Source organism: Daphnia carinata, chromosome 5 (genome assembly GCF_022539665.2).
Source record: "Daphnia carinata strain CSIRO-1 chromosome 5, CSIRO_AGI_Dcar_HiC_V3, whole genome shotgun sequence".
In the NCBI taxonomy this organism is placed as follows: Eukaryota; Metazoa; Arthropoda; class Branchiopoda; order Diplostraca; family Daphniidae; genus Daphnia; species Daphnia carinata.
The window spans coordinates 1,192,526-1,209,684 of NC_081335.1; the positions used below are offsets into that span (position 1 = coordinate 1,192,526).

Below are 17,159 nucleotides of genomic sequence, written 5' to 3' on the forward strand. Positions count from 1 at the left end.
GTGGAGATGGTACAGTTGGCGATATGTTGACGAGCTACGAGCCCGGGATGGGTTTGTCTACTCCATCATCCGGCCATGTGAATCTATACAGCACTCATTTTTCCCCTCTTTTCCCTTTAAAAGAGAAAATCTTGAAAAATCTAACAGACGTTTCTTTATTTATTTTCTCCATTATATTATGCTTGCTCTCCCACAATCCTTTTTATCTTAAAAAAAAAATTTTTTTTTTCTTTAGTTGTTGCTGCTGGCGACGATCCTTGCTTTTGATTAGCTCCTTCAGATCGTTTCAACTTTTTTCTTCGCCATTTTATGTACAGCTCGTTGTCTACTGCCTGGTCTCCGTTTTCCCATTCTTTTCAAGAAAGGCAACCGAGGAAATACGACCGACAAAACAAAGTAAAAACTGTACGACAGCGATTCTAGTTTTACCCTTGAATCTCGCCATACTGTCTACATCGTTTTCATCATCGATTGGTACATCAAATCGGATGAAAACTTGTCATCGTCGCCCTATAAAGCTAATGATCCAAAGTGCATTATACGACGAGCCAACAGGGACCGATAGACGAGCAGGGCATACTTAAACTATAGGGCTATATATAACTATAATCCATGGCCGAGGATCAAGTTAGCCTCCAACAGCCATGAAAGCATTTTACGTGGTTCGCCCCAGATAGCCGAAATATTTTTTATACTTGGTTTTCCAATCCCCACCCATAGAATTGAAAATGAATTTGTAATCACAAAAGTGCAATACGATAGACAAGTGAATAAAACATTGGCATTCTACGTTTTTCGGTTGGGGTGAAGAAAAGTCAACAACAAATAAAAAGAAGATGGGCGCCATTTTCTCTCCCAGTGTTTACGTTCGCGGACGTGACTAGCCTTGTCAAAACAACATTTTTACCCTACAATATTCTACAAATCCCACTCTATACTTTAGTTTTTAAAATGCAACCCTCTGTTCTTTCTAGAAAAGAAAAAATGAAACTGTTTACATCGACGCACTATATCAATCTTGCAAGCAATTTTCTCAAATTCTTAAGTGAACAGATTGGACACACTAGACGGGCCTCATACGTGAAGTAAACTGTATTTTTCCTACCGTAATTTCAGCTAAAAAGAAAATTTATTTAGAGTGTTGCGTGGGTTGTGTCTACGATGCAATTGGAGTAGAAATTTCGGTGAGTCGCTGTTGTGTAAATCGCCAATTCGATTAGAGCAGAGCAACGCAAAGAAAGTGAAAAGACGGTGCCAGTTCAATCGAATTTCAACCGTTCGATATGCGGCTGCCTCGACAGTTGAAAGACAAAGATCTTTTTGATTTAAACGGGGTTTCTTATCGTTACGTAGATACAGCGCTTCTTTTTTCTGGCCCCAAGGAATCCAAACGTTCCACGCCAACATATTCAATCGATCCTGTTAGACCATGGCTCTTTCTCCAAAGACAAACGCCTCATAAACACATAAAAGGAAGATGTAGGGTTGGAAAAAAAAGGGGAAGAAAATGAAAACATTTAGAAATCCTGTTCGGCAAAGCTGATCACGTTCCACTATGACTACTACAACGACGACTGTATAGGCCCAGTAGCTCTTAAATCCGCTATATAACGTGCCTACATCTACGTGCTATTCATCGGCTTTCATTCTCCGTTCGCAGAAATAGAAGATTTTTTTTAATTTTAAGGCTTGGATGATTGGTTTATTTTTCCCTTTATAGTTGTGCCTGCCTCATCGATTCACCGATGTTGCCAAAGCCGCAAAACATGCTCGGATGTTTTTATCCCTGTGGCTATGCGGTTCATGTAATTGCTATTCTTACGGCGTCGCGAAATAAAAGGGATAAATCGATTTAACGACGACGAGGCTCTAGGTCAAAATCACAAAGCTGATTCCGGATGCAGACGATGACAATCCGTAAGCAAGTTCAAGTCCCTGCCAGCATACGTAAAAAGAAAATAAAATGTGTGTGTTTTCTAAACATTTAAAAAAGAAAACGGGTGAGCGAATGTGATTGGCTTATTTTGACTCTTGAATTATACATCGGAGCGGGGAGGGCGTAAAACAATAGGAAACTAGTTACTTCCTCGCAAGGGAAACAACAAAGCAGAAAAGTTGGTAGAAAATATTGTGTCAAAAAAACTCTTGGCCGACGATGGATAGAAGGGCGCAAACGTCGCCTTTTGGCAACGCTGCCTTGATGTAACAGATATTAATGATGCAAATGTCTGAAAGCGGAATTGATTGCAGCAGCAGCAGTACTAATACTACTCTCCTTTTATCGTTCAAAATTTTTTTGGCTCCATCTATCGGCCTACTTTATGAGGCTATTGTGAATGGTTTCAAAAGTAATGGGCTACATAAAAATGAACCAGACTTTTGAAAAATAAAAATATCTTTCAGAGAGAGAGAGAGAAACGGGAAAAAAAACACGCAAAAATGACGAGTTCTATCTTAGCCAAAAGTCAATAGAAAGACGGTACGTCGGCGAAATTAAAAGAAGACACTTGAAACTTCCCGTCGCATTTACAGACAAAACAAAAAAATAGAGAAGAAGAAAACACTTGCCAGGTCGATGAGTTGCGACAATTTGAGTTTGATGCGGACGGTTAGTACGTCGCTGTTGTTGACGACAGGACGGACGATCTTGTTGTAATTGGATAGGAGGTCGTCGTAGAGACGTTTGGCGTCCGGATTACCGCAGTTGGCCGTCTGGAGAACAAGATACCAACAGCACAGCAACACTGCCGTTGTACACGTCAGCCCACGACTGCAATAATTTTTACTTCCTTGCCGGTGAGCCATGTCAGATCACCAGGCAACGGGCAGGTGAGAGTGAAATTAAATTACAAAAAAAAATAAAAACAAACAAAAAAAAAATAAATAAAATAAATGGACGTATTTCTACGGTCCAATTTTTATTTTTAAAAATTTCTTCTTTTCGGCGTCAATTCACGTTGCTGTTTTCGAATTGATGTTTGCTTTGGAAAACTCGTTTGCTCGTCAATCTGGATCGTTAGTTGGCCGTCTGAATCGAGAGAAGGAAAATGAGGGACACACGGGTGAAAGGGACGGACAAAATAAAGGGGAAAAGGAGGGAGAAAGAAGAAGAAGAAGAAGAAGAAAAAAGGGATCGGCTGCAGACGGACCGGCCGCCAAGGATGCTGCTCGCCTACTGATGGTCCTGGCTCGACGACACGGCGCTCACTATCGACGGTGGCGCCACGTCCTACCACGCAGGATTCACGCTAAAAGGGTGAGGTATAAACCAACCCTCCTTGCCAACACGCAGCCCAGGGCATTAGGACTAGAGTTAAAGAAAAAGAGAGAGAGAGAGAGAGAAAAAAAGGGCAAACAAAACACGTGGATTCAACAATTTCTCCGAGGACACACTCGTAGAGGATTTTCAATATTTCCCGCCATTCATTCATTCACGAAACACTGGCAACAATGTCATAACACAGAGAAAGGGGAAATATGACCTAATAAATACGGGGCCGGATATCAAATTGATTTGGGTCGTACGGGACGGGAGCTTTCGCGAAATGCGATCCTTCTTCACTCTCGGCCTTTTTTTTTTTTTTTTTACTACTCACCAAATAGATATACATAATGCACACACTTGAACGCTGTGGAATAGCCAATGTGTTGGCTGTCAATAACGATCGCTTTTAACCCTCTACATGAATAACAATGAGCTAGTCCTTCCCCATTTCCGTTTGGTCTTTTAAAAGCCACGGCACTCAGAGCGTTAGAGCGACTACTGTTTGTTTCCTCTTGGAATTACTGAAACGTATCGACATCTAGCAGGAAGAAAGAGCTGCTGGAGTTTAAAGGTAACAATCCTTTTGATGGAATCAAAACGTCACACACTTTGTCCAATATGGTTCTATTTTTTTCTATACGCTGTAAAGAATAAAGAGAGGGGGGTTAATGCCGCTAGCTGTACATGAAAGGTGACTCGATTTTTCACTTACCGATCCACTCATCGGCCGTTTTCTTTTGAGTCACGTCAGTTCCCCTTTTTTTTTTTGTTAAAAAAAAAATAAATATTAAGAATGAGTAGAAGTTTTCTATACATTAGCGTAGTTCTTCCAAATAGTATACTTACGGCCCTGTAACCTTTTTGTGTGAATTACTTTCTTCTTGTTCCTTCTTTAGGGATATAGATTGGCCTCCTGTTCTCCGCTTATTGCGCATTTTCCTTCTCCTTTTTTTTTTGTTAGAACGAAACAGACCGACTCAGTAGGAAGTGCTGGAACCTATAGCTCAAGTCCAGAAATTAGATCTCTCGACGTATAGAATAAAAGTACTACTTCGTTCCCCTTTCTTTTTTTTTTTTTGTCGAATGCTCCGCAAAACATCAAGTAAGAAAAAGATGTCTGTTACACACACACACACACACACTCACTGCTGTTGGGTTAGTAGCATACTATGGTATAGTTACTATGGCGTCCTTCTTTTCCTGTGAAAGAGAGAGAGAAGGGTGTGCATGAACTTTATTGATCTTTCGGAGGCTGACTTTATGTGTGTCTGCAATCCCAGCCGTGGAAAATAGTGGCAGCTCCTTCTGTTTTTATTTCAGGCGTGCATCATACCTAAACTTTGACTTGTTTTTATTCAGAATTATAAATGTATGTTATTAACGTAGGCTGTTTAATGAAAACGCATTTGAATCAATAGAGTCGACAAGCCAAATATGAAACAAAAACGAGGACCAGGCCGTTGTCTAAATAAGTTTTCGTTTAGGCTCACAGGTAATGTCAATAAGATGTGTACTCTGTTTTTATTAAAGAACCTTTTGTTCTTTCTTGGGAGCTCATTATAAAGCTATATTATTATGAAATAAGATCTTTTTCTACAATGACAGCGCAGGGTACGCAATTTTAAACGAACAATGCATGTTCTCATTTACCTTTAAAAAAAAAAAAAGACAATTCGTTTCATTTGACCCGAGAGTTGGCCATTTTCACGATGCTGTTGAATAAAACAGTGCCCTAGACTTGATGAATCGTCGAACCAATGGGTTGAGCTCCCTCTCGAGTTTCTCAAAGAGGATGCGGAAACGCGGCTAATTACCGAACACTGCGTGAACCACGCAATCGTTATGGATTTTACGATAGCTTAGGATTTCATTTTAAATAAAAAATAGGTAAGTTTTTTTTTTCAATCACGGGAAAAAAATGAATCATTTAAAAAACTTTCAGAGTAAAAATAAACCCCTTTCTTTCAAAAATCGCTGATCTGATTCATCGCTCATTATTGGTTTTTTTTCGCATATTTTTGTTTGGCCGGGAAAAACGTGATGTTGTCTCGAATAAGTGGCGCCGAAAAAGGATATTTGCAAGTAAATTGGATGGGCTGATGGATGCGAATAGAGGCAACAAGGAGATAACCAGACAAAAGCGCGAATTAACGTTTTTTGTTGCGCATTTTTTGCGAGGCGGAAAAACATTGGGATAGACGACCGCTGTCTTAAAAACAAACATAACAAAAAGGGGGGAAACAATTTTCTCTGTTGAGCTTTAAAAAAAAAAGAACGAATATAAACGCGGAAGTAAATGGAAAATATTATGCTCATTATTTCAGATGAGCATTTATTAAAATAAAGGGGGGAAGCTGTCGCATGTTTTCCCTTGCGCTCGGCTAATCATCGAGCGACCACAAAAAAATGCGCATTACAATTTTTTTCTTCCCCTGAGCAGATTGGAGGAATACAAAACAGCAAAGAACAAATCAAGATAACCAAGCGCACACACACGTAAATATTTTTTTTTGCGCTTTTTCATTGTTTATTCGTCCTTTAGATGCTGTTTGGGTGGGACCAGAAAAAAACTGCTCGGAACACGCATCTACAACAGCCTGTCAGCCTTCTTTTTTTCTTGCTGTAATCCAATCAAGTACAAAAAAAAAAGAACAGTCTGAGTCGTATCCATTTTTCTTTTCTCTCGTTTTTTTTTAGCAAAAACAAAAATCAAAAGAATCCCATTTTTGTGTTATTTCTTGTCCTTGTCTGTGAACGTACCCTTTCGTTTCAAAAGAATCACGTAAACAGGAAAAGAATATTGATAGACTTGTAAACTACTTGTAAAATCATTGTTATTATTTTTTAAAATATGACGATAGTGAATGATAGATGCTATTTTATGTTTACAGATTCCATCGTTCCTACCACGAAAATGGGTTGGAAACACACGGGAATACCCTCCAATAAAAAATGTACGTGCAAAAAAAAAAATGGGGGCCTTTAGATAGGGATCAGAAAACCAAAAATGTGGAACGATGTGATCACGATGTGCTTAAAAAGATTTGACGAGATTTCGTGAGCGTTAAAGATGGAATTCTACATGAAAATCAATAGAGGAAAAAAAAACAAAAACAAATCCTTTTTCCTCCTACCCCCAACATCTACATAGGAAATCCCTGACAACAAAGCTGCGGGGAACCGCAAACAAAAATAGAGAAAGAATCACACTGGAATACTATAACAGGGGAATGCGGTAAATACAAACTCTGTTCTCATTCGCTCAGCCAAAGCCGAAAAACAAATGTAGGGTACATCTCTTCATCCTTTTTTTTTTTTTTTTTTTTTGCTGTGAATCAAGATCAAAAAGACAAGCAGCAGCCACTGTTTTTTTTTTTCAGAAACCTACACGACTTTCATTCGAGTTGTTCTCTTTATTTTTAATGGAAATGAAGTAGAAAAAAAGAGATTGGCGTTGGTGGCGTTTTTTTTTTGTACGTCGACATGTATGGTGATATGTTGAAGATTAACGACCAGCTTGTTAAACGGGAACTCCCCTAGACTTTTTTCGATCCCCTGACCAAAACCTGGACACTCCCTTTTTATTGCAGACGTTGAAAAGAGCACGCATTGATTTATCTTTAGATGGCGACTTGTTATCTCAGTAACTCGACGCATATCCCCCCCGCAAAAAAAAAAAAAAGGGAACAAACGAAATAGGTAAAGTCGACTATCCAACCGAGAGTTGTCCAGGATATGTTCATTTCAAATGAGCGGAGATCCCTAGCGACAACAGGACATGCATGACACATTGAGAAAAAGAGAAACTATCGAAGCTAAGAGACTTGTACAATAAAGATAAATACAGCACATGTAACAATCAATCCTTTCCCTCTCCGAAATCTCTGATTCAATGATGAGACTTGGTTTTCGTAATACGGTCCAACCCCTCGCTATCTGCGAACGACAACAATTAGTGCGTGCCCAGCAGATGATTGGACTCTGCAATCGCTCACGTTTCCTTTTTCACAGCTCAAACGTCTAGTTAGAAATCGTCGTCGTATTACGTTAGCCAACGCCAGTCTCGTTTTGTGGAACAACAAAAGCAACATTCGTTAATATCCTTCCTTTTTTTCGCCAAAATACGTCAATCTTCTTTTTTTTTCTTTCTAAGACTGTCACAAGTTGCTCTTCTTTCTCCACTCGCGTGGGTGTCGAAAAGACCCCTACTTCGCGTCCATGCAACAACACAAAACGATTTGGCGTCGGTAAAAATGCCAACGCAAAAAATACACTTCCACAATGATCACGATAAAAAAAGATTCCCCGCCGACATTGACTAGAATCTACGGTAAGTTATAAAGCAAATGAATTCGTACCCAGGTCATGAAAGAAACCCGAAAAATGAAATTTATCGTCCAATAGACAAGTTTTAAAAAAAAAAGATCTACCTGGACAAAGTGTACCGACTATTGTCCTCCGGGAAATTGTTTTGGTCGTCGCAAAAAAAAAAAAAGGCGATTGGCGAAATCTGCACAACATCGAAAGGAGGAGCTTAAGGAGTAGTGGGTTGTACCACGCAAAAGTTCACAACAGATATACACGCATAGAGATGGTGAGGGGACTTGGGCAGATCAATACATTTGAACTCGAGACGCATTTCACGACGACTCTCGTTTTAAGCTCATCATCTATAGTAGGCTCTCTTCCTATATATTATATTCCTTGAAGGGAGAAAGGAAAGACAACTCTATTAAACGATCAACGAGTTCCTGGCTACTCATGCAAAGAGCATGGAGAGACAACAAAAGGCGAGCGGCAACACGCTCGTAACACGAGAAGAAAAAAAAATAACAAAGTTTTCGTGAATTTGCATAAGCGCCGTTTTCAATTCATTCACTAAGATAAGAAAAAGAGAGTCAATCGTGCACAAAGAAGGAGAAAATGTGAGAGATACTAATTCACAAAAGTACTATACCCCAAAGGGATGATGCTAAAATGATGAACCAGCGACGCAATAAATGCGCACCACAAAATGTGAATAATACAACACAAAACTGATTCGCGTTATCAAAATTAATATCAATTAAGCAAAAAATCCAAAAAAAATTCCCAACAGCCGGCCAGAAACTCCTAACATTTCCCCATTATTGGCTACCGTACAAGTAAGCTCAAATTAACAATGATTTCATTTCTTTTTCAGCAAAACACGGACCGAGTTTCTCGACATGCATAAAGGCACCGAATGTCCTTAACAATAGGAATTTAACTAGTTGTCAAACGGCACCTCCCACGCTAACGACAAGTACGGTATTTTACACCAGCTTCCCCACAGTTTACTGGCACGCAACTCCGACCTGCCACTACAGTTCAACATATTGCCAATGCAATCGCAAATTATTACAAACTGAACGCCCCAATTGGGAAATTGCAACGGTGGCTGTCTTCATCAGGCTCACCGTGACGCAAAGATATGGAACGTACGTTAGAAACATTCGCTTTTGAAATCCTATCTTGATCCAATACATCGCACAATCATTCCTTTCTTCTTTAGAAACGAACGTAGATGATTCTCCTTCTGTACGTCGGAGTCTATATAAGACGGAGCTCGGCAGACGTTGCCGAGCCATGGCGAATGTCCAATCGGATTACAAACGTGATTAAGTACTCTACTGCAAGTACGTATACGCATTCTTTGAAACGCATTAGACATCGGCAGAAAATGAACGATGCCGCAAACGCCCAAAAACCTAATTTTATTCAGCTGATTTAAAAAAAATTAGCGCTCGACACTTAATCATTAAAAAGGGGCGTTATTTAAGCAATACAAATTTATTGGGTACCGATAATAAAATGTGCTGCGCTCAGCGTTCCCCGAAATAGACACGGTACATCCCCAAAGGCTAAATTACCGTCAAAAGGTGAGCATCCCAGCGACTTCTTTTTACCGAGTTCGCCCACGCCCGAGCGCTCAATTACGCACAGCCCAATGGAGTCTTCTCTTTCTCCCTCACCCCCCGCTAATACTCGTATATTGTGGTTCAAAAAAACGGAAAAAAAAGGTGATACCATACGGTACAGGGAAAAAGAAAAACGATGGTGTCGTTTGCTCAGCTATACACCTCGCGCTATACGCGCGTTCCCGTAATTATCGGACGGGGTGTGTAAGCGCGAAAGTGCCGAGAAGAGCCATCGCAAATATATATAAAAAAAAAAAAAGAGAAAAATTGGCTATCGCGATCCATACAAAATTTTAGAAGAAATGCTAGCTGATTTCAGCCGAGTAAACGATAAAATTTGCGGAAGAAAAGTTATTGCCCGCCGAACCGCAGTGCCAAGTTAACAAAGTGTTAACTTGGCGTCCAGTGCCAACTGAATCAGGAAACGAAATCTGATTCGTTCGTGTTATTTAAAAAATAAAAAATGCTGACTTCTTCCCTTTTGATAAAAAAAAAATACTTTCCACAGAAATGGAAAATACCTTCTTTTTTTGTGAAATTGCGAAAAGTTTATACGCGCTAGTCCAGACCCCTCAAAATAAAAATCCCAACACGTCAGGGTGACAACGGAACTTCGTTCAAATGCTGGGCCGAAGAGGCCAGCTTCTTTATAAAAATAAATAATAAAAAAAGATGTGAAAGAAAACAGAAAAACGAAGCTTCTCTGATCGATGAACAGATGGCGATGAAGGATTTGCTCTCTTTTTAACCGTCTCCTCCATCTTTATCTCGTATGCTGACGATTCCCAATTCCATCTCCCTCCCCCGTCTGAGCCCTTTATTTTCTTGGCTTCTCTCAACACAAACCTCTCTCTTGATAAATTGATGTTGGTATACACACCACGCAAACACACAACGAACGGAGAAAAGAAAAAGAAAAGATCCATACGGGTCAAAAGGGGGGAAAAAAGATATCGTTATTCGTACAGATCCAATCGATTCACACCCTTCACTTAAGGGACGCCACTCATTTTAACTATACACAGGCCAGCAGCATTAGACGTTGGCCGGCCTCCTTGTTTGTCATCGTATATTGATTCCCAGTGTGTATAGCTCTCATATAGAGCAACGTTGGTATATAGATGTGGACTCGTGTATCTACAGCGCCACATCACTAGCAGACATCCAATTTACCGGAATCGGATGTATACCACACGTCCACACACGCACGCAGCTGAAGAAAGGAAGAGAGTCAATATTGATATCCTACATCCGCTCGTTATGAAAGAATAAATACTTTTCGTGTGTGTGTGAATGGGATATGTAATGGCGACAGGCAAAGCTGCGTTTCAATGGAAATCATCGCGAGTTTAGATACCGGCGGATGATTGTGTGACAGCAGTGAATCCGCGTGTTAAATAGTTTCATTGAAAAAAAGGGGACAACAACGAAAGAAAAGCGATCGACTTTTTTCCGTCTGAAAAAATGCGCAAGAGTCTATTGAAGAGGAAAAAGAATTTTCTTTTTTTTTTTCAAAAAAAAAAAAAGAGAATGAACGCCAAGAATTGCGAAGCGGCGTACGAAAGTGGCGGCAACTCAATCGGCTTAAAAGTACTAACAGGACGGAATGGCAGGGTATTAAGGCAAGAGGAAAAAAATAAAAATAAAATAAAATAAACGTTAAAAAAAAGGACCCATGCGGCAAAAGCTTCGAAGAAAAAAAAAGAACAAATTTCACGCTTCAACGAATTTTTTAAAAACCCACCCTCGATGTCCAGTTTCTTTATATTTACTCTAGTAATTTCTTATATTATCTAGAGTGTCGTAAAGCCGTCACCCAAATATAACTTTAAGAAAAAAAAAAAAGCAAATCCGCTTCCGGGCAAAAGTGTGCCGTTGGTACCGGACAGATTGGAATTGTCAAACACCGTCGAATGACTCAAAACCCGCGGGATTTTACGAAGAAGAAATAAGAGCCATCAGATAAAAATTTGGTCCCAAAAGATAAAAAAAAAGAAAAGAAAATACTGTGAATGCCAAGTCCATCCGCTTCCGATCCATCAAATGCGGATGGACTACGTCAAAATAACGTCTGCTCTTTTGATCTGTCATCCGTTTCAACGAAAAAAAAAATGTTCGTTTAACCGATTATCTTCCGACAGTGAAACGGATGATTGACAAACTACTTACGACTTCATTTTGCCATGGAATTCTCAAAAATAGCTTCCAACCCAATAAAGACGAACAAAAGCCACGACAATAAAGAAGATGGGGTCTACACTTGACACTCTTTATAGATACAAGTGCACACCCAAATAATAAATCGACTCAAGGGGTGGGGGCGTTGTTCACAATTGATTCATTCTTCCTCTACCCTAACTGGCAATAGAAAATGAATATATATTGAATTCCGAAACTGCAATGAATATCAGCTTTTCGATGGCACAACACCCCTTCTTTTTGATCAAGTACAATCGATATTTCTGTTGACAAGCTCTAGCCTTATACGACGTAATTGAGACATTTATAATCCAAATTGATGGATCCGATACACACGCACCAATAGTTTCGAACAAACCGATTAGTCAAATTTGAAATACTTGACAACGCTAGAAGGTAATAGAATGTGCTACTTAGATATAAAAAAATGCGAAATGAAAATAGAAGAGAATCGATACTATTGGCTTTGTGTTCATTCGGTAGAAAGCATTGTAGCGTTGTTACAATACGACTTGACGATGTCAACAAAGAAAAAGACCAACGTCAAAAGAATTTGATTTTCACATTTTTCTGCAGCCTCGGAATTCGAAATATCTATCCATAATCTCAATTCAGACCAAAGAAAAAACTACGGCCCAACTAAAAAGAAAAAAAAGAAACAGACGCAAAGCGATTGTAGCCTTGAGGAAACGGGGGAAAAAAAGAAGCACTAGCTGTTTGGTAGGATGGTCCTATATGCAAAGCTCAAACGGATCTATGTCACATTTGCAAGGGAAAACTTCTTTTTCGGAAGAGGGATGGAAATAAAGAAGACGGGAATGCGAAAGTCAGACGAATATCAAACGACAACGCAAATCAAGAGGGAAATAGAGGAGAAAAACGCAGAAAGGAGTCGCACACCACCAACCTTTTCGTTTCATCTCGATGAAGGCGCTACATAAAAAAAAAGCTGCCGGAATTCAGATCCGGATACGGGAAATTGTATATATATGCACGCACATATAAATACGAAACTTCCTGCAACGCTCCGCCCTTTGAAGAGTCGATTCCAAACAAGGGGCCAATTTCAAGTAATGTTGTCAGCAACGCAACATTGCATCCAATTTTAACGATTATGTGATGAGCCGTGGTGATGGAAAGATTTGACGCGCAAACGAAGATGTTTTGATTGATTAAAAATCAAACGCCATCTACTGGTGGGCGACCTAGCTAAAAATAAGAATGGGGGGATGTGGCGATACATGGATGGCGATGCGGTTTTCACTTGTCAAAACAAATCTTAAAAATTCCTGTTCCCAACACCATTAAATTTTAAATAAGCGAAGCGTTAAGACGATATCGAAAAAACAAGCTAAATTTTTAAAGAGGAAGCCAAAAACGTACCGAATTTGATGAATTCTCCCACATCGTGTATTGTTTATACGTATTCCAACCCTCATTCTCTTCAACGCCGTTTTACGAATTTGTAAGTCTGATACATGACAATTTTTTAAAACCTGGAATCGATTCCCTTAGATACTCGTGTTAACAGAAGAACCGTCCCCAATAAAGATACAATAGGATCATTGTAACAACAACACAAGCATTAATCGAAGAGAGGGATGGCGATGGACGACGGATCGAATAAGCAAAGAAACTAAATCGGGTTTCTTTTTAATTGTCCCCACGAGTTTCGCGAACCAACGGTCCGGATTTTGTCGATCGAGAACGAACGCAAGTAACGCATTTTTAAGTTCACGAAAGATATAATACCCGCGATCGAAAGTATTTTCAATTTTTTTTTCTTTAATGAGAGTTCCAGGTCGAGTTAAGGGTTGGGCGTATAACTAACACGAGTTGCGGTAGGTTTTAATTGGCTGTTACAGGTGCTGCTTCCTGCCGTAGAGAGGAAAATTGGCTCAGTGTCCGTGTTCTCTACCCGTGTTTAATTAAAGAAAGTGGACAGACTAACCTTTTTCACTTCAGCTGTTGCAGTCTTCTTCTTCTTGTTAGGCTTGCTACGAGTGGAGGAGGTTATTAGTTTCTTGATTTCCTCGTCGGTGATGCTGTTTTCCGTTTGGAAAGCCGTAGGGTCAAGAGAGATACCAGTGATCTTCTGCGGGCCGTTGGGCATCAACAAGACCGTAAACTTGAACTGAGCCACGATCTCATCTATAAGCAGAAATGTCCACCGTTAGCATCAGAAAAAAACAACAGGTTCAATCGATTTTAAGGTCTCCCACTTACTCGGTTTCTCGTAAAGGACGTGGAAGGGTTCTAGCAACTTGTGAGAGACGCACTCGAGGACTCCCATGCGAGCCTTTTTCTCATCTTCCAGGTTACGAAGGGAGAAAGGCATCGTACCACACTTAGAGTTGACTTCCGTGAAAAGCGCACGAGAGGCCTTCATCTTCAACATGTACGTCTCGTTGGTTTTTTTGAACACCGTCGTTCGGGTATCCATCTCTTTAGCCTTAATAATGATGAAAATTGTAAGTTAGTCACTATTTCGTCCCTAAGCCCTCTCCCTCTTTGAATATAAAGCAAATGTATCTCACCACTCCTTCCCCGGAGCTGACCAAAACATCAATGGCGTAGACTTCGTGCAACTCGAAAGTTGTCTTTTCGTGTTCTTTGCGCTGGATTTCGTTGGGATTCTGAATGATCGACTTTTCACCGTCGATCTCAAACTGCTTCAATTGATGGCTGAGCATTCCCTCGATAGGTTTGCACTTGTAACTCTCGGCGACGGTCTGGACTACATTTGTGACTGCTTGATTCTGTAATGGGTTGTTAACATTGTACATTATTTTGTTGGAGTTGGAACAAGTAAAGAATAATTGCCTTACCTCTGTACCAGGTTTCATTAACCTAAGAGCTGCTTCAGATGCATAGTGGGCGGCCAGGAGAACATCAGCTTTACGTCCAGTAATTTTGGTGGATGAAGTACTACCAACAATAACTGTATGAGCCACTGAGGCTATGAAGCCATCAACGTGAGCACCTAAATCACTAGCAAAAAAACAGCATCATTAATGGATATGTCACGATTACAAAAAAATGTATGCTTTACATTTTAACCACATCTCCATCCTTAAGTTCCACATCTGTGTCACTGGCCAAGGGAGAGAAATGACAAACACAGTTGTTGACAGAAAGGCATGTTGGGAAGGCAATGCCCTTTTTCAAATCTTTCTCCTTTTTGAAAACCTTTACTGTTTCTTCAAGAAGCAATTTATCTCCAAGTGAGCAAAGCTCCCGAACAGAGGCTCCCACCACACACTTGGCAATAACTCCTTGGATCACACCTATATCGTTTAAAAAATGCAACATTAGTTTGTATAATGAAAAAGCATTCATTATAGTTATTTCAAACAGTTTCGTCAAAGAATGTGGGGCAATGAATGTGTCTAATCTAATCTACTGGTGTCTTGCACATTGGTTTAACTGAGGCATGAAATACCAATTGCATGCAAAGTATCAATACTAGGTTAGTCAATTTGACGTGAAAATGGTAGACAATTTGAGAGAAAGAAAAACGAACGAGAAAACTCGTGTTTGGAAACAGCTGGTTACTCCCGAACTGAACTTACGATTTGCAATATCTCCAGCCATTTTATATTTGGTGACGACCAAATCTTCGGCGATGGTTTTTTCCTGATCATCTTTATCTTTGTCAGCCATTTTCTTGTAAATCAGGTCCTCGATTCACCAAAAATTGGAAAAACGTGTTCTAGTAGACAACTGACTTTGCCACGATTCTACGCACGATGGAATCCCTTGTCCACCACTACGAAGCTCGCTAACACCGGTCCTGATAAAACGCGGGAATTTGAAGGGGAGAAAGGAGAGAATTAATACGGGTTGCTGCTAGAACGAAGCCATTTCTTTTTGCAAATCTAAATCGATGTAAATGTTGCTTTTCTTCCAACATTTTGTATTAATGAACAAAACAGTTGTACTTAAAAAAAAACATGACGGCAGTTTTTGAAATTTTTTTTGCATCCGAATTCAGTAAAAAAAAAGGGCGTGGAAAGTAAAGAAGAATGATCAACTTCTTTATTACATTTTATTTCACTGTGGTAGCTTTATGGTGAATTTATATACATGTTATCAATGAATTCATCGTTCTTCATCATTTAACTTTTATAATTGCTGTTTAATTCCACAATTTTATTGTTTAACAAGTTGCGACAGCGATGTACACTTCTTATCCCAACTCACAGATGGCGTGGTTTTGGAAGGAACAGAACTAATCAAGTTATGCTCGTTACAAAAATTATAAGCACGTCTTCTGCTCATGGTCCATTACACTTGAGCTTTTGAGTGAACTCACGCTATCTCCAAGAAACCAAAAGATTCATTTCCAGAATCCTCATTAGTGTCACGATACGGAATTACCAACGTTGGCGTGTCGTGCGTGGTAGCCCTTCCACTTATTTCTCCCTTTGTCGTAGACTTTTAAAATGGAATTGATCAATCTAAAAAAAAAAAAAATCTTTTGAGAAAGCTATGCTCCAATAAATGGGACACATTTACTACGAGTTCCAGCTGATATCGATCTTGAAAGCCCCGTCTATAAATGAATCTTAAAATTTTCGAATTTCAATCAGCTACCTCGTGCCACCATCTTGAAGCAGCCGAACGTAGAGATTGACGGGAATAAACAAGACGCCGCCGTCGCCGCCGGTTATGTAAAAAAAAAAATAATAAGAACTTTAAAAAGAAGCACCGGTTCGTCCCAACATTCTTGGCTCTTCGCCAAAATTTCCCTTGAACCCGTAGAGAATGCTGTTGTCCATCAATCTTGTACAAGAGCTTTGTGTATAATCCCATTTTCGCCCTAGTCAATCCTCTTTCCTTGTATAGCAAACAGAAAACTAAACTTTGTACAAAATTTTTTCAGAAAACAAACAAAAACAGCTTCGGACGGCACTTTCAAACATGATATTGTCGCAACCTAAATATTAACCCGTTTGGGTGCTTTCACGTCTTACCGATGCTGGATCAGATATGAATGTTTAAAAAGGCAATTGCCTCGTCACCACTCACGTTATTTACACACACACACACACACACAATGTAGAAACGAATTGAGCGTGAATGACGAGAGCTTCAGATAGCGGTTGATCGACGGCTCTTTGTTGAATCATCAAGTCCATTTTCTTTTTTCTTTTTTTTTTGTTCAATTTGAATATGGTGAGTAGTTCCAGTAATGTATACATAATTCATGTGTGATGCATGTCAAGCCATTAAAAAAAAAGGCTTTTTAATTTTATTTTTTTTACAGTTTTTGGTGGCGACGAATATCTTGTATTTTGTATCTCCTTTTTTTTTCTCCTTCATTTTCTTTCTTTTTTTTGCACTTCAACAACTAACGTTTCTCTCCCTCTTTTGTCGACAGATTAAAAAGGTGAAACAAAGGGGAAATCAATGGACGAAAAAGGCTGGAAAAAAATATATACGTGTGAAAAAAAAATGCAAAAATTGAAAGTGGGGCGAGGCTAGAGACAACTGCAAGTTTATAGAGGAGAAATAAGGGAAAGAAACAAAAGAAATCAGTCGCTGCATCAAATAACACGACGGACGCATTTTCCTTTTTTTTCTACATCCGATTGCCGAACTGCGTCATCCACACGCTGAAAAGTTTCCTCTCCTCCGCAGACAATTAAGAAAAAAGGAAGATACACAGACAATTGACATTTAAAAAAAAAAAAAGAAAAGAAAAAAAAATTGTCTTTCTCGAAAGGCTTCGCAATAGGTGAAAGTCATGACAT

General features: G+C 39.5%; 1 protein-coding gene and 1 long non-coding RNA gene across 2 annotated transcripts; both read right to left on the reverse strand.

Annotated features, from left to right (window-relative positions):
* Positions 1-2,574: 2,574 nt before the first annotated feature.
* Positions 2,575-5,129, reverse strand: LOC132087959 (uncharacterized). The gene is made up of 3 exons (XR_009420956.1): positions 4,112-5,129; positions 3,978-4,021; positions 2,575-3,906 (listed from the first exon to the last, which is right to left on the reverse strand). It is a non-coding gene; the product is annotated as an uncharacterized LOC132087959 (long non-coding RNA).
* A 7,661-nt stretch (positions 5,130-12,790) lies between these two features.
* LOC130696207 (proliferation-associated protein 2G4-like) lies at positions 12,791-15,085 on the reverse strand. The gene is made up of 7 exons (XM_057519291.2): positions 14,976-15,085; positions 14,456-14,690; positions 14,232-14,394; positions 13,941-14,162; positions 13,630-13,855; positions 13,355-13,554; positions 12,791-13,278 (listed from the first exon to the last, which is right to left on the reverse strand). The coding sequence occupies exons 1-7, from the start codon at positions 15,064-15,066 to the stop codon at positions 13,252-13,254; spliced, it is 1,164 nt and encodes a 387-aa protein (XP_057375274.1). The 5' UTR covers positions 15,067-15,085; the 3' UTR covers positions 12,791-13,251.
* Positions 15,086-17,159: the final 2,074 nt, after the last annotated feature.